The following is an 18428-nucleotide window of genomic DNA, read 5'->3' on the forward strand; positions in this document are numbered from 1 at the left end:
GAGCGTAATGGGCCAAAGGCCGTTTGAATAAAAAGGGATCATGATCATGAATATAAAATACGCATAGATATGAATATAAAGAGAATGGACCTGAGGCCGTTTGATACGTCTGAGACGTTTGAATTGGGCTTGAGGTCGTTTGATATGTTTGAATTGAACCAAAGGTCATTTTGAATAAAGAGTTAGTGGGACCAAAGGTCGTTTTGTATAGACGGACCCAAGGTCGTTTTATTGTACCTGGGGTCATTTTGCATATGAATATGATGTGTTGGACTCGAGGTCATTTTGCTTTGTTGAGATTTGTAAATCTGATGTGAATAAGAATAATGTTTCTAATGTGTACATTATAAGTATGACTCATTTATGAACGAATCTCATTCATTAACCTCTTTATTTTGATATTATTCACTGGGCGTTAGCTCACTCTTATTTATATATATGTAGGTGGGCAAAGGGACGTTCAACCCCAGCCTTAGTGGGATTTAAGAAATAAACCTGAGTTTTGTGAAGTCAGCCTAGGTGCCTCACGCAAGAGGCTTTGTCTATGATCTTTTGTTTTTTTTTTGCTATTTCTATTGGTCATGATAGACCGTTTATGGGCATAAAGCTTTTGGTTTAGCTGACTATGTGTTTGAATGATCCTGGGTATACAAGATTTTAACTACTGTTATGTGGTGTGAATTATTATTAGATATATGTGAAACGTTTTGATATGCTATGTAAACATAGCTCATTGGACAAAATTTTTAAGTTTGCTTCCGCATCTGGCCCCATATTATTAATTATTAATGGATATCAGGTTTGAGGCTGTAGGTAATCTCATGATTACTGGCCAGTTATGACCTTAATCTATAGGGGCGGGTTCGGGTCATGACAGAGTGGTATCAAAACACGAGTTAATAACTTACACACTTGTCCAAATGAGCCATAAGGTGTCTAGAAAAGACTTAAGATGCATCCATTTGATAAGTACATGATGTAAGCATTGAGAACTTGTGATTATATGAGATATGAATTGTTGCACTAATGTGTACAACAAGTCTTGTTTTGTTATAATGCACGTACATGAACATACGAATCATGAAAAGTTGCTTATGTGCATTTGATTCTGCAAATGGGTGTCTATGTGGAATATGAATATGGTTTAAGTGTATAATTACTTAGTAAGTGTTCAGTACGCGATATCTGATAAGTATGCAATCATCTGTTACGTATGTGATTAATTGTATCTTGACGACACGTAAAATGAGAATATAACGATGTGCCTATATGCGAATGTACCTATGTGTATCCGTGTTTATTTATGTATTGGGCATTTCAGTATTTGGCAATGCTTAATAAGAGTTTGTGTAGATTATGGATAAAGTAAGGGCATACGAGTTGGCAGACTCTTCCATAGCCCGACTTGATAGACTGGAAAGAATAGTACAAGAAATGGCAGAGATCTAAAGACAACAGCATCAGTTGCTGCTATGACAAGAACCTTTGCCACCACCAGCGCAAGAGCACCAAGTGAATGTGTTAGAAGTCACAAAATATATTGAGGTGCTAGACCGAACACTAATGACCGAAGCTAACATGAACTGATCTTCTGAATGGAAAAGCAAGTGACAAGGTTTTTTCTCAAAGAAAAGATCATTCAAAAGCCAAAATACGGGATCACCGCGCACATTAAACTCTATAAGGAATATAGCACCAACGTGTAATGAATGTGATAAGAAACACCGAGGAGTTTGCCACCAAATTTCTGGGGCTTGTTATAGATGTGGTGGAATGGACCATCTGGTAAGGAACTGTCCCCGGACTGAACAAAACGTGAATATCGCTGTTGTCTCAGCTGGATTCGTACCAATGGTAGGAATTGCTAATCAAGATAGAGTAATTGCACTCGTCCCAGAAAGCACTCAGAATACTGCGACCGCTATCCCAGGTAATTATACTGTTTGTAAACGAATGCCTATAAGTTGACTGATTCTGGACTGGTGCATGTGTACATCTTTGCTTGGGATGTTGTTTAATTCGATTCGGTGCATTCTTTCATATCTGTTATATGTGTATCTTGATTGGTCAGACCCACAGGATCAATACCTTATTTACTGTATGTATCTGCCGCATTTGGGAAATTTGTGAAATACGTATTGGGATATTGATTGACTCTGTACATGCACATATACATCTAAACCTATGCTCAGGGTGATTTGTTATATCATTGTCTTCAATGACTAAACCACTGGAATTATGACTTTGTGCTTGTGTGACTGAGTTGAGCACCCCAAATAATGAACTCTACAAATTGTGAGATCATGTATTTTGATTGGTAGAAAATTGACTGGACTATGTGGCTATACTAGGCTTGACTCGTAAACCTATGCTTTTGTGACTGATTTGGAACTTTTGCGTAACAAATCCTATAGTATATGCGACCGATGAACTTTGTTTAATGTGTTACTGTGTACCATGTACTTGCATATCAGACTTGTTTGGGAACTGCTATATTGATTATGATACATACCTCCTGATATGAACAACTGCATGCATAAGCAACTACACATGAACTTATGTGGATGATGCCATATTGTACATGACCTAAATTACTTTGATATGAACAGTTGTGATGAATGAATCTGATATGACTTTGAGAACTGATGAACTTAGGACAGTTATGAAACTATTGACTATGTACTTAAGCAAACAAAGTGTGCCTTACAGAACCAAATGTAACCTATTTGAGAAAACTTTTATCTGATTCGATCTGATAGAAATTTTGTTTGATTTGGCCTGATAGGACCCACTTTTGATATAATTGGATGGGACCTTTGTTTAATTTAATTTGACAAGACCTTTGCTTGGATGGATTTGATAAGAACCTCTATCTGATTTAATTTTGTTAAGGGGATTACGGATTGTTCATGAATAAATAACCAAATTATTTTTGACGAGAAAACTGATAGACCCAAAACTTGAATCCGTTTGAAAAACTTGACTTATTTAGAAGACCTTATGTGGGCTATTAACAGACCGATCTAACTATGAACACCATTAAGAACCAACCTTTAATTATTGGAGACATACATGTTATAAATGAACAAAATTGTGCAAATCCAGTGATTGGATGTTTAAGGAATGACTACTTCTATGTTACTGAATTCTTATTTATTTGACGCTATGGAAACCGATGACGGCAGATTGATTTGATTATAAACAGTACTGAACATTTATCTTTGACTGATCAGAATATGTTTTGTATGGGAGAATAGTTGCTTCAGTGTTATCGGATTTTGGGAAATCATGTTACAGTAATTGTTAACCACGAACAGTTTTGATTGTGAACACTATTGGGATTAGAAAATCTCGATTATTTGAAAGTGTGTGAATTTAGTGCGCCCTGTAAATGACTGCGCTGCAATCGGGGCTTTGAGGATGTGTAAATTGTGCTTAACATATGATTGACTCCTCCGATATTACCTTTGATGTCATGGGATTAATGTACGAATTGCTTTATGTTCATTGGCGACTATCAGATAACGTAAAAATGGTTTGCATATCCACTGATATAAGTTCTTGTAATATACTCTGATGTTGTTGTGTTCAAATTGAATTTAGACTAGTCTTCAAATGATTCAATATGGATATTTCTTTTATTGTGAAAGAGTTGTATGTCTGATCAACATTTTGGAACTGCTCATGTCAAGATTTTTTTTAATTAATGGAAAAAATTCAGTGACATCAACAATGATGGACAACTGCCAGTTAGGCGAGAACAACTCATCATCAACTGTTGTGGAAACGTCAAGGTTTATTTATTATATATTTACCGAATGAAAGAAAAAACTTAATTAGCTTGGTATTTTTACAAAATAAATAAATAAATAAAATCTATCTCATTTATACTGCACTTCTACGATTCAGGCAGCCAAATTTAGCTAACGCTTGAAAGAGGTCTTCCTGTAATGCTTGGTTCTTTTACTTCGGAGCAATTGCCATATCCATCTCTTTCCTTTGATATGGTGCATTGTGCATGATGTGGCATTGACTGGGATAAAAAAGGTGTCAGTTGAAAGCTATACTTCCATAGAAGTAGCTTACTTTTCGTGCTCCTTTCGGATACAACTAGTCCTACAGTTTTGGATTTCCGTTGTTCTGAATCTGATTTCACAAGTGCAATGTAAAAGAGTAAAAACACAAAAAGAGTCTAAATTCGGCAATTCTTTTGAGAAATCGATTTTGAATAAAATGTCCAAAATGGACCGCTTTGCCAGATTATAGAGTCGCCACCTAAATATTTTTGGAAAATTTAGGAAACCCAAGACTCGTGCCAAAGGCCATTAGTCTGTCATCACCAAAGTGTCTCGGCTCGGGAACTTAGGTACGAGAGGGTAAGGTCATGAATTGAGCATCCCACTAGCTCGATCAAAGATCGGCCTGTACTAATCATGATGCGATTTTTAGGTACATTATATGCTCTTGTTCTGATTATTAGACTAACATTACTATGTGTTGCACACAAGTATAAACTAATTTGCACAAATTGGAACGTTTTGACTTCATGTTTGTTTGAAAATTGTTGTGAATACGCATCACTTGAAAATGTGAGTTTGTATATTAATCAATTTGTCCCAATTTTAGAAATTAGTCTTCATCCACTGGCATTCAAACAGGTATATCATCTAAGCATTTAGCCTCATAAAAAACATGTTCGACATGGTAACAACCACATGCAATGCAAGATGCTAAAGCAATAAACTCTCATCTAGTACTCCAAGGCAAGCCAAATGAAACAAAAAAATTAGAAAATATGCAATGTGACTAAATAATGCAACGCACACATTTATGCAATTTTATAGGCTTGGCTATGAGCATGGTATATGATCCGATTCAAAACATTTGATAAATCACGTATTCAAGCAATGAAATTGAATTTTGACACTGGTTAGTATGATGAGCTGAACCCAAATGCATGTGAGACGAGTGTATGCAAACATGAGAATGCTAAGTAAACATGATGCTCTATGCTACCATCATAAGCGGGTAAATAAAAGGGAGAAAGAAATGGGGGTTAGAAGACATATACGCTTATTATATATTTTTCCCCTCACGCAAGAGGGTCTGAATAAGTGTCCCAAATGTTCGGATTAACTAATTATTACATAGCCATGCGAATAAGTCGAACTAACACTAGTTAAGCTAATTTAATTAACTATTTAATTATAAGGTTGGAACAAAATAAATGAATAGCTAAACTATCTAATTTTTTACAACAAAGGCATTATGTCAATAATAATTGCAATAAGGACAATAAGAATTATTTACAATAATTACAACAATACTAATGAAAATAGTAATCTAAGCAACCATGAGTCATTGCATGCACAGTGCCCAGAAGCTGTTCCGTCTGCCCAGACTACTCTGCCTCACCTTCAGCCACTGCCCTCTGTTTTTGCCAAAAGCTTACTGCTTACCAAACATTGGGAGTCAGCCGGCATCCAACGAGATCAGGCCGGGCCAAAATAGTGCCGGTCGGCATCAAATTTTATGCCAAAAAGTGTTTTGTGCTCTGAGGTGAGAACAGTGCAGACAGAGCCTTTCTAGGCTCTGTTTGTCCTTTCTGCCCCTCTGTGTCATGGGAAACTCAAGAGAAGAACAAATTCGCATTGAAACCATCAATTAGAACAAATTGATGGCTTGATGATCCCGAGCATATTTGGACAAAATTGATAAATGTAATGAGAAATCACCTTTCCCTCCTTTCAAAGAGGGAAGTAAACACGTTCTAACTCTTATCAACGTAACATGAATTGATATGTGACAATTCTCAGAATGATGGACTTGGCAGAATATCCGATCGAATCCAACCAACTCTAAATATTTTCTTTATGTTGGTTCAATTCATTTTAAGCCGATTTCATTAGTCTTTACCATTCTTTAATCAATTTGTCCAAGATGATGTTTAAGTTCACTAAATGAGAAGAAATGTCAAATAAGAAGTGATTCTTGGCATAAAAGAGAGTCTATGCCTTTATGATGAACTTTCGTAGAGATTAAGCCATTGAATATAGGTATCTATCCTATGCCTTGAATAACCGTCGATCGGTTGAAGTAACTCTCAAAACAAAACAAAAAGAAAAGAAAAGAGGGAGGTGGCAGAAATGGCTTATGCAAGATTGATTATTTAGGATGAGACTCTTGACATGAAAATTAACCAAATAAAAAACTATCAAAGCATGGGTGACACAACACAACTAGCTAGGTATGAAGATTTGCAACACAACAAACTAAATATTCAAAGTATACCTTAATTAAATAAATTACAACAATCCTAAAACAGCCCCTGATATGCTAAAAACAGTGGCTAAAAATCACGTGAAAGAGCATAAAAAAGGTAGGAAAGAATAAGGCAAAGCAAAGCTAGTGAACAAAAGCAAGGAGAGGTGGCTAACTTGTCCATTTTTGAGACCTCAAACCATATTTTTTAGCCTTTATTAAACTCTGAAAATCAATTAAAAAAAAAGCAAAGAAAAGAAGGTAGAACAAGGGTATGAAGTAGAGAGTAAGAAAGGGTGTTAACCCTTTCTACCATGTGGTAGCCATTCAAACTCAAGTTCCAACACTTGAAATAGGATCAAAACAATACAAAAACACAAAAAATAAACAAAGAAAGACAGAAATGAAAGCAATACAACGGTGGTGAGCTTACACCCCTTGAAGAAGGTGAGCTCTTGTTAGTGAACCAAACTTGGTCCAAGCCCACTCTCAAGCTTGAATTGTGACTTACAAAGCTCAAATAAGGTTCTAAGTTCTTTGTCTAAGGTTGGTTATGGTGTATGGATATAGTATAAGGATGATCAAATGTCTCAAAGGTATCTTGCACAAGAAAGAGCTCTTAAGGGTTATTTGGCTTCTTTGAAATTTTTCCAACCTCTAACATTGAGACATATGCTTGTATTTATAGAATCTGAGCAAAATAGGTCATAAATATCTTTAAAAATGGACAGTTGGCCCATTCCTGCCCAGAACAGTGTTTTTCGCTATCAAGAGCCGGTCGGCTCTCAATAGCTACGGCCGGCTCCCAACGTGGTAAGGTCGGCTCCTAATGTGTTCCCCTGTTACACTGTTTTAAACTCAATGTAGGGTGGTATAATGGTCAAAAATGAATTTCTAGGGTAAGAATAATATGAATATGAAAGGTTTGGAATTGGTTTTGGAGCGTGAGCTTACGTTCCTTCGTTGAGAACTCGAATCATAATCAATACAACTTCATCATCGAGTGCATAAGACAAAGCGTCCAAGTCTTACGGGCGGTCAAAAATGGGATGTCTACAGTTGCCCCTCTTTGACAGAACTCGAAGTCATGGAATGACGTGAGTGAATGTCAAAGCTCAGAGACGACCCATTTGACAAGGTTGTAAGACTTGGGTAAGAAAACAAATCAAAATACAATTATCAAAGGTTGCACCCAAAGGTTGCCTACGTATTCCTTTTTGTGAGGAATCAAACCAGCATAGTTCAAGGGCAAGGTATGCAAGAAACATAACTTATGATCACGCAATGAAACAAATGCAATGAAACAAAACTGTAAATAACAAGCGACGAAACAATGCTATAAGCAAGTATGCAATGTCTGAATAAAAGCAGAACAACTCAAGCCGCGTCTCACACGGAGCGAGGTAAGTAAACAAACGCAGGGACAAAGAAAATGCGAACCAAACCATGTACCGTGCAGGAAAGATGCCAGCTTACCTATGTCCCATGCAGGGAAGGCGGAGGGTGATGTAAACACCGGGCACACCCAAGGTTTAAATGCTTTTTTGGTTTATGCTTTCTGGGATAATTTTTTTTTTTCCTTTGGTTTATGCTCTCAGATTTGGATTACCCTTATCATACTATGAATTTTTTGCATTAATTTTTTTCTGTAGAATCCAGGTTGATGCATCTGGCATTAATTTTTCACATGGTCCTTGATACTTTCAGGATAGATATTAATGATCTGGGGTTCTACCTATGAAGCACCGACTTGTCCCCGGGCTTGCGTACGAGTGTCGGACATGTGTTGGACATGGACATGCATCACACACGCGGTGGACACGTATCTGACACTCTCTCTAGCGTGCCCTCTTTTTTTTAAAAAAAAAAAAATTCCATTCGGACACGCTGTGACACTTTTCGAACATGTATGAGGTGGTTCGAAGCCCTAACTGTTGGAGAGAAAGAGATCTAGGGAGGAGAGAAGACAGAGAAAGAGAAATAGACAGAGAAAGAGATCGACAGAGGAGCCCTATTTGTTTAGATCAATTGAAGAAGCTGAGGTATTTTTCGTCTCTCCTCCTCCTCTTCGTCTTTTGTCTCCTTCATCTTCTTTTCCTCCTTCCTTTTCTCGTCTTCTCCTATTCTCTCTCTCTCTTTCTCTCTGATTTCATTTTCCCTTCTTTTGTTTCTCTTTTTTATTTTTTTCGTCCTTTTGCTGATTCACCCGTTTCTCTCTCTCTCTCTCTCTCTCTTCTCCTTTATTTTCTTTCCTCTTTTTTTTTAATCCTTATTTTTGTTAAACCTAAAATTCATAAAATAAATTATTTTTATTTAAAAAAACTCATTTTTTATTGAATTTTTTTAAAAATATATGTTTATTAATTTTTTTTATTATTGTAATTGTATAAAAATTAATGATTTTCCTTTTATTTTAGACATATAATAAATAAATAAAATTATATATATTAAACATGTCCCTAGTGTGTCGTGTCCCCCATTTTTAAAAAAAAATTACGTCTCCTCGTGTTCGTGTCGTATCCCGTGTCCGTATCCGTGCATCATAGGGTTCTACACAGTCTTGCATACTTTGATTGGTAGGCTACTAATGAAGGTTGTAATTGTTAAAATAGCTTATGAGGTTCTATGCAAATTTTATGACAAATCACCTCTTTTAAATGTTGTTTATCTCAAACTGATGAGAGCTACTCTTGAAGTTTAAGTAATTTGACTTCTTCTTGACCATTTTGATTTCAACTGATGTGTTTTAAGTTTGAACATGAATTGTTTCTATTCTTGGGTATGCAATGCATTGTTTCTTATTTTAATTTTGTTTCCAAGCTTAGTTTATATATTATTTTAATAAACATCAATTATTAGTTCTTAATAATTGTTTATGACAGGTATTTTTTTAGTTCAACCATATAAAATTAGCACGATTAAAAAAATGAAAAGAAGATATAACGGCGTTTTTTAAACATCACTATATCCCAACGGCTAGATTTTTAAAATGTACAAATATCTATGACGACATTTTCAAACATCGCTAAAATATCATGTGGCGTCATCTTACCGTTTTGTAGAACATTTAGAGGTGTTTCTAGAAGAAACACCGCCTACAGTAATATAACAACATTTCTAAAGCGCCATAAGGTTATAGTGATGGCCTCGTCTTCGGCGTTTGGTGCTAAACGTCACAAAAGGAATGGCAGCGTTTTTCAGACCTATAGCGACATTTTTTAAACGCCTCTAAAACCCGCATTTCCAGCAGTGAATTCTTTTTCATTCCCATTATCTCTCCCCAAATGAGAAAAATTCTCCTTCGGAGAGTTGTGAAAATAAAAGAACTCCAACATATGTGGCTCATATTGTTGAAAACTTCCTGTTTCTCCCCGACTGAGATAAATTCTACTTCGGAGAGTTATGAAAATAAAAGTACTCACAACATATATGGTTCATGCTGGCAAAACACTCCAACCAATGTGGAGTGTGATTGGTTAAGTGCTTCTTCTATTTAGTTATTATCATCATAGGTTGCTCTCATGAAGTAGGATTTGTTGGTCATAAGGAAAGATCATGTCTGAACTACTCATAATAACATCAATTAACTGATCTCTATGAGCTGATAGTGGAAAAACAGCAATTCTCGTACAAACATTATCAAGAAAACGAGGTTTTCAAGTGTCTTGATTAAGCGTCTGTTTGGGAAGCCAATCCCAGGCTAAATTAGCCAAGTCACGACAAAAAAGGCTAATTAGCCAAGTCACGACAAAATGGAATTGAGCGGGTGTTGGGCGAGGCTGTCTCGTGCGAATTTATCGAATTGCCCCGAGAGGCTAAAATCTGTCCATCTGCAAACAGAAGCTCACATTAGAGCTCATACACACCCATTTCGGAGCAGAGGAGAAGAAGAACGGAGGTACTGGAGGCGGTCGGACCGACCTTGGCAGACGAAATCGCAACCGGAGATTGAAACCGCGGCGGCGAACAACAACCATCTCTTGCACACTCAAACCGATCTGCAGGTGATGATCTATGGCCTATTTGATTTGTTTTCTCTTCTTCCCATCTGCGTAGTGTATGTTCATAACAGCATCGGTTCATGGCCGATCTGTTGGCTCACGGTCGTTATTGGGTTGATTACACTGATATTATACACAGACCGGCCACCGATCTGTCTCATCCCTAAATCTCCTCTTTTAGATCTGTTGTGATGTTCGAAATCTGTTCGCATCCAACAAATTTGAGGCAGATTTGTATATATACATATATATATATATATAATATATGATCTGATTCAAATAGTTGGTCTGATTTATAGAGCTTCAGAATCACAAATTTGGGCCATATGTATGAAGGCACCGTTGTTTAAACAAGTTCGGAAATGCAAATCTGGTGTAGAATTGGAATATCTGTTCGGATAGTTTCAAATGCAGATCTTCCATTTTTTTTTTTTGTTTTTTTTTTTTTTTTTTTTTTTAAATAAGAAATGCTGTTCCCATTTCTGAGTGGCTCAATTCCCATTTGTGCTTAACATAAATTAGAAATTCCCATTTGTGAAATGCTCAATTGCCCTGATTGTTGCGTAATGCTCAATTCCCATTTGTGAAATTTTTTGTAATTACATAAAAAAAATAATTCCAACTCTGGGTTACAAGTTACAGATATTAACAACAACTTGTGAAAATATATATAACTTGTGGTCCAAAAAGAAAAAAATTGAAAATCGGGATCAATTAAGCAATATATTACGAAGATATTAAAAAAATATATGTGAAATGTTTATTACAAATTTTGATTTACAAGGTAAAGACTGCAAAAATTTTATTACACATATATGTAAAAATTTAATTATGAAAAACTTTATCATCAATATATGAATAAATGTTTTCAAAAGAGACAAAAAAATATATTGAACATATATTACAAATTAGATGTATTAATTTGCGTATATTTTTTTACTGAAGACGAAATGGCCAATTCTCAATTCAAGAAAATAAATTAATTACATAAAAAATATTTTCCAACTAAATTTGGGAACGAAGGTTCATATATTATCTACAGATATTAACACCAAATTACAAAATATATTATATTTATATTAGAAATATATTAAACAAACAGTTTATTAAAAATACATTAGAGTTAAAAATAAATGCGTGTAAAACTTTTATTACACAGATATGACAAAATTTAATTATGAAAAACTATATCATAAATATATTCAAAAAATATTTTCAAAATATGAAAAAAAAAAATTGTTGAAAATATATTACAAATTAGATGTCTTAATTTGCATATATGTTTTACTCAGGACGAACTGCTCATTTCTTATTTCTAAAAAATAAATTAATTAGCACCGTAAATATTTTTATTACTACATTTGGGAAGGAAGGTAGATATATGTACATATATTAACAACAAATTACAAAATATATGAAATTTATGTTAGAAATATAGAAAAATAACAGTTGACTAAAAATATATTACGAAAATGTTTGACAGATATTAATAATGTATTAATATTATATATTACAAATTTAGAGGTAAACAATAAAGCGTGTAAAAGTTTTATTAAACAGATATGACTACATTTAATTATGAAAAACTATATCGTTAATATATTCCAAAATGTTTTCTAAATAAAAAAAATATATATATTGAAAATATATTACAGATTAGATGTATTAATTTGCGTTTATTTTTAACTCAACACGAAAGGGTCAATTCTCATTTCCTAAAAATAAATTAATTAGCACCATAACTATTTTCGAACTACATTTGGTAAGGAAGCTACATACATTATGTACATATATTACCAACAAATTACAAAATATATAAAATTTATATTAAAAATATATTAAATAAATAGTTTATTTCCAATATATCTTAAACAAATGTTAGACAGATATTACTAATGTATTAATATTATATATTACAAATTTAGAGGTAAACAATAAAGAGTGTAAAAGTTTTATTAAACAGATATGACTACATGTAAGTATGAAAAATTTTATCATAAATATATTCAAAAACGTAAATATAGTACAAATATATTCTCACCAATCCATTTTGCTGCCTAGCATAAAAAATATTATCAAAATATATTACAACATAGATTTATTAATTTGAGTACGCAATCGTGTTCATGTTCATTCATGTCAATTTACTTTATATTAAATCGTAGCATGGCGTCGTTCACCTCTACTGCAACTTCCAGTACATGGCCAGGACGAATGTGTGCCTGTGGATATGGCCCGTGTATTGTTAGGATTTCCAGGTCCACCAAGAATCCAGGGCGTTCCTACTTTGTATGTCCCCGCCTTGTGGTGAGTGACCCAATCTTTACCGGTCATAACTTAATGAACATTAACAACCCATGAAACTAATAGTTGCATACTTTTCACTCATCAACCTTGTGTCAGTTGGATTGGTTGGTGTGAAGAACGAAGCCATGAGAACCAAGGCTATGCGTCACCCGGAGATGAAATTGCCATGCAATTGCGGGCTGATGTCATAGACATTCAACAATCCTTGCGTGTGCTTAAGACCATTGTGTATGTGCTCTGCATTGTCGTTGTTATTTTGTTGTGCCGTATGTAAGCACCGTTACCATGTTCTTAGTATGTACAAAGACATTAGTATGTCTTGAATATGTTGTTAGTATGTAGTTAGTATGTTTGTAGTACGATGGTATTATGTTGTCGCATATGGGAGCCGTCGTTCCTACTATCATGTTTTTGTCCACTACTAACTCCCATGGAACCTGTGTACGTACGTAAAAAATGTTTTCAATGGGTATATGCAAATTTCATCTTCAGCATCATATATCTGCGTTTGTTGTTTTTAATGTGTCATCTGTTGTGCGTGTGTATATAACAACCAAATTTTTGATTTATATCTTTTGTAACCGTACATTAGTAATGGCTTTCACACGTACTTCGCCTCGTAACCACTCGAAAAGCAAAGGCGTTGTCAGTGACAAGTCAACCAGTCTTGAAGAGACACAAACTCAGCTAAGCCACAAGGCCTCATGGGACAGTAAGTCAGTCCGAGTATTCCTCCAGTTGATTGCAAATGAGATTAGTAAAGGAAATCGGCCATTCTTAGTCCTCAGCCAGGCAGGGTACAAGTCGTTGTCAAGGAAATTTCAGAGAAAAACAGGAAAAAAACATGGACTTAAACAGTTGAAGAATAAGTACATGAGCTTGAAGAAAGCGTGGCAAGCGTGGACGAAGTTGATGGATTCAAGCAAGGGAGTGTCCAGGATAGGCTTTGACTATGACACCGGTTTGTTTCAGGCACCTGACGAGTGGTGGGACAAGATGGAATCAGTAAGTACATGTACAAACAAGTTTTATATTTCTCATTTACCAGTACATTTTTTACTGCTTAATTCAACTTCAATAAAATTTATGAATATGAAATATAACGTCAACCTCTTTTACACATGTACATGTCTGCAGATCAACAAGCTGTGTGCGAAGTTCAGGAAGAAAACGTTGGAACACCGTGACTTGATGGAGACGGTTTTCATGGGGGCAGCAGCTACTGGGAAGCACCATTGGACCCCGGGAGAGAACATTCCTGAAGCTGCTACGGACTCATCTGATTCAGTGCGTAGTTTGGGAGCCCAACCATTCGCTGATCCGATACCCACAGGAGTACAGGACGTGGATTCTGATTCTTCACTAGAGCATGTGTCGATTGAAAAGGCAAAACGGAGAAAGACGCCATCAACAAGTGTTTCAAAGTCGAAGAAGGCAACAAGTGGTGCGTCTGCTATTGCGGAGAGCATGAACAGAATGACAGATGTGGTCCGTTCGAAGAATCAGCAGGTCACGGTCAGGCACCTGACAGGCAACGAAGCACTGTACACTATTTCCGAGTGCATGCATAAACTGAGCAGTATTCCGTCCCTGATTGGTACACCGTTATTCCACTTCGCCTCCACACTTATGGATAACGCTGATTACCGGGAGGTCATGATGTGCCAGCCTGATGACGACCACATCATTGGCTGGCTTACACAGAAGCAGCTCCAGTGTACTGCGTCGGGGCCATTTGCAAACCTGTTTGGGGGTAGGCGGATGTGATGCTACGGTCTTACGAGTGTTGAAGATGCATGTCTTTTTCTTCCTTTTTAAAACTTAGACTTATGGTACTGTTTGTTATGTACTAAAACAGGATGGTGGTGTGTGCATGTTTTGCATTATGTCTTTTTTTTTTTTTCTTCTTTCTAGCTACGGGCAGTGACAAGTTTTAGGTAAGTGCATGGGTTGACGGACCGGAAGCATGGTTGTGCTTCATTTTTGGGAAATGAATGGGATGTTTACGGTTTAATATTTTGTGGCGCTACGTTTAAGACAGGGAATTACGTTTTCGATGCACGCTTCTGAATGCCTATATGTCGCTTTGTTCTTTTGTTAGTTTTGTGGTTGTTACAACCATGGCCCCCCTGTAAAGCATACGTTGAACAGCTTCTTTTTTTTTTTGCAATTCATATGATCATGCCTTCCAAAGGACATTGGTGACAGCATTGCGTTCATTACAAACAATGTCGACATTGTATAATTGCAAAATTCAATATAATTTAACTCAATTAATCACGTGCAAACTAATTGAAAGCCTGCCACTTTTGTAGGTTTTGCATCAACGAAAACGCGATGAATCCCTGGGATGGAAGCAACCATGATGAAATAATGGAAATGCTGAATCAAATGGCGGTCCAGCTGCAACAAGAACAGAACTGCACATTTCTACAAGCATGCCACTTGGCGACAGAATGGTACCAAAAACACATGCATAAAACGCCATGTCGCACTTCTATACTAACCGGGAATACATGGATATGCGAACTATATGCGGGGCATATGGGTCGCTTTGAGGAAAATGTTTGCGTGCCGAAGGAAGTTTTTGCCGCATTGTGTGAGACATTAGTAAATGATTTTGGGTTACAAGTCCCGCAACGTCCACATGGCTTAGCTGTTGAAGAAAGCGTTGCGATGTTTATCCATGTCTTGAAAGGGAAGCAAAATCGGGAAATCCAGGAACGGTTCCAACATTCTGGGGAGACTGTGTCGAGGCACGTGCACAACGTATTAAATTCCATAAAAGAGTTCACTATTGTCCATTGCCGGCCCACATACAGTCAGCATCGTATACATCCATACGTGAGGTCTAGACGGAAATACCTACCGTTCAAGGTACTTCAGCAAAACATGATTGACATATAAATGAAGAAAATATATATTTTTTTTGTTATTAACTGCACGTGACAAATGTGAAACACTTGTTACAAAGTTACGAAACAAAACATATGATCCATGTTGACAGGACTGCATTGGCGCAATAGACGGAACACATGTCAGTGTATGGGTTACGGGGCCAGATGCAGCAACATATTTCGGTAGGAAATACCGTCACACACAAAATATAATGGCCGCTGTCGATTTTGACATGTGTTTCATATTCATTTCTTGCGGATGGGAAGGAAGTATGCATGATAGTCGCATATTCAACGAGATACTAACAAATGACAACGTCCCCTTCCCACATCCTGACGAAGGTAACACATGGCCATGTTATTAGATTTGTTAACAAATACTTATTTGCTGACAAAGCGTTATATGAAAATGACGCAGAATGTTGGTTTTGGTGTCATACATTGTCGTCATGTCTGCAGGCAAATATTATCTTGTCGATTCTGGCTATGCAAACCGGATTGGTTACTTAGCACCATTCAAAGGCCACCGTTACCACCAACAAGAATTCCGGCGTATTGCAAGAAACGCGATGGCAAACACGCCAAGGGAATTATTTGACAAAGTCCACTCGTCCTTACGCAGTGTCGTGGAACGCACTTTCGGTACCTGGAAAAATCGATGGGGGTTTATTCGAGACATGCCTCGGTATGACTTTGCAAATGTGCAAGTTCAATTAGTAGGTGCGTCAATGGCATTACATAATTATATACGGCGAAACACAGGTAACCCAACAACTGTTCAGTCAATCTGTGACGAGGAAGAGGCTATGACAATAGTAAATGCCATACCAGAAGTTGAACATGACGAGGATGGTTTAATGGTTGGAGATGAGGACCCCCATATGGCATTGGTCCGCCTTCACATACGTGACAAATTATGTTACATGCGTAATAACGGAATGTTAGGAAATATATAGTACTCGAAATAATGTTCGTATGGTCGTCACGTAATGACACACGTGGAACAGACTGTATTCAAATATATTATTATGTATAATATGTATGAGTTGCCAGGGGAATGTAACCCCTTCCAGTTGCTGACGTGCCTAACTTAAAAAAACAACAATCCATACGAATTTTGCTTTTGGAAAAATAAAAAGAAGGTGAAACAAATAAAAACAAATTACAAAAGAAAACTAATACACAAATTGTAATGTGCGACGTGAATTACAAATAAATGAAACACATAAATATATTAAAAAAAAGTTATTGTATACCAATTAAAAAAAACAAGACTTAGTTAAAAATAAAAATCGAAGACAAAAAAAAAACATAGTTAAAAGAAACATAGTTATAGTAAAAAAAAAAAATTTAAAAAGACAAAAACATAAATTCCCAAATAAAAATCGAAAAATTTAAGCACAATACCCCAAATCCAAACCGAAAATGAAAAAAAGTAACAGGAAAAAAAAATTAAGCATAATATGAAAAATCCAAGCGCAAAATCAAAAAATTTCAAACAAAAAAAAAAGTTAACGCAAAATCCGCCAAACTACAACAAAAAAAACATAAAATAAAAAAGACAAAATTTGGAGTTGCAAAATTCGGGAGATCGAAACACAACATACAAAAATTGTCAAAAAAAAAACGTAAAGCAAAAAATGCCAAAGCGAAACCCCCCTCCAAAAAAACAAAACAACAAAAAAGGCAAAATCGAAACCCCAACATAACAAAATTAAAATAAAAAAGAAGAACCAAAATATGGCAAATTCAATTCCAAAAAAAAAATAAAAAAAAAATTAACAAATTAATCAAAAGTCGGCAGATCGACACCCAAAATGAAAAAAAAGAAAAAGAAAATAAACACAAAAAAAAAAAGACAAATCCAAACCCTAAAAAAAAAAATAGCAAAATACGTGAAATCGAAAGATAACATAAAAAAATTTTAAAAAAAATATAACAAAAAAATGCCAAATCCAAAAATAAATAAATAAATAAATTTAAACAAAAATCAAAAATTGGAAAAAAAAATACCAAAACAAAAAAACCAAGTTTTTTTTCCCAACAAAAAGCCAAATTTGTATTAAAAAAAAAAAAAAAAAACCAAAAAAAAAAAAAACCGAAAATATGCTAAATCCAAACCCAAATAAAAAAATCAAAAAAATGGAAAAGGGCAATTTCGTCATTTAACAACATGACACCTCACCAAAAAGCCAAAAAGCCCTTCCCAAACCAGGCTTTTTAGCCCCAGGCTAAAATAGCCAAAAAAGCCAAAAAGCCAAAAAGCCAAAAAGCCAACCCACTTCCCAAACGGAGGCTAAGTATCATATCTTTTCAAGAAAAATCAATGAAGTATGCAGTCGGTTCATATTCAAGAATAGTACATTAGAAGTGCACAAATATTATTGCTTGATCACATGTGTTCTGTTATGTTGAATGTACTATGAGAGGCCAACAACATTGTTTTTACTTCAGTCTTGGACATGATCATTAGGAAGCCTGCCTTCTTGAAACCAAGCAAGGATCAAGCATTACGTCATCTTACAACTTCACTCGAGGATACTCACATGATATGCCTCTAGGCATGTTGAATCACTCGGCACATATTGTGGTACTTTGGAGATTTGAGGTTTAAAGGCTAGAGATGGAGCAACCATTATGGTGTTACACCCTGTAAGGGTCAAATAGCCTTGAGCGCCCATCTTATTGAGAGAGAACATTTGTAACTGAGCTTTACCCCATAGAAAGACATTATTTCTCACTAAAACGCATTTCTAATGGCCCAACGGTTTCCCTAAAGCTCTTCTTGGACATTTAGTTAAGATCATGTGCTCAGCTTCTGTATATGGAAGATTTTACCCCTCTTACATTAGTTAAGCACTTTACTTGAGCTTGAGGTCTTCACTTTGATCCTTGGGTTCTCCACTCTCTCCAAATAGAACTCAATCACTCTCCAAGTCTTTGGTGCCTCTGATGTGTTTTG

At 35.8% G+C, this 18428-nt stretch overlaps 1 protein-coding gene across 1 annotated transcript; it reads left to right on the forward strand.

Annotated features, from left to right (window-relative positions):
- Positions 1-13163: 13163 nt before the first annotated feature.
- On the forward strand, positions 13164-14336 carry LOC145813845 (L10-interacting MYB domain-containing protein-like). Its single transcript, XM_082909973.1, has 2 exons — positions 13164-13574; positions 13707-14336. Exons 1-2 carry the CDS (start codon positions 13164-13166, stop codon positions 14334-14336), a joined length of 1041 nt encoding a protein of 346 aa, XP_082766099.1.
- The last annotated feature ends 4092 nt before the right edge of the window (positions 14337-18428 follow it).

Source organism: Camellia sinensis, chromosome 15, assembly GCF_055761805.1.
Source record: "Camellia sinensis isolate YWXY chromosome 15, ASM5576180v1, whole genome shotgun sequence".
NCBI lineage: Eukaryota > Viridiplantae > Streptophyta > Magnoliopsida > Ericales > Theaceae > Camellia > Camellia sinensis.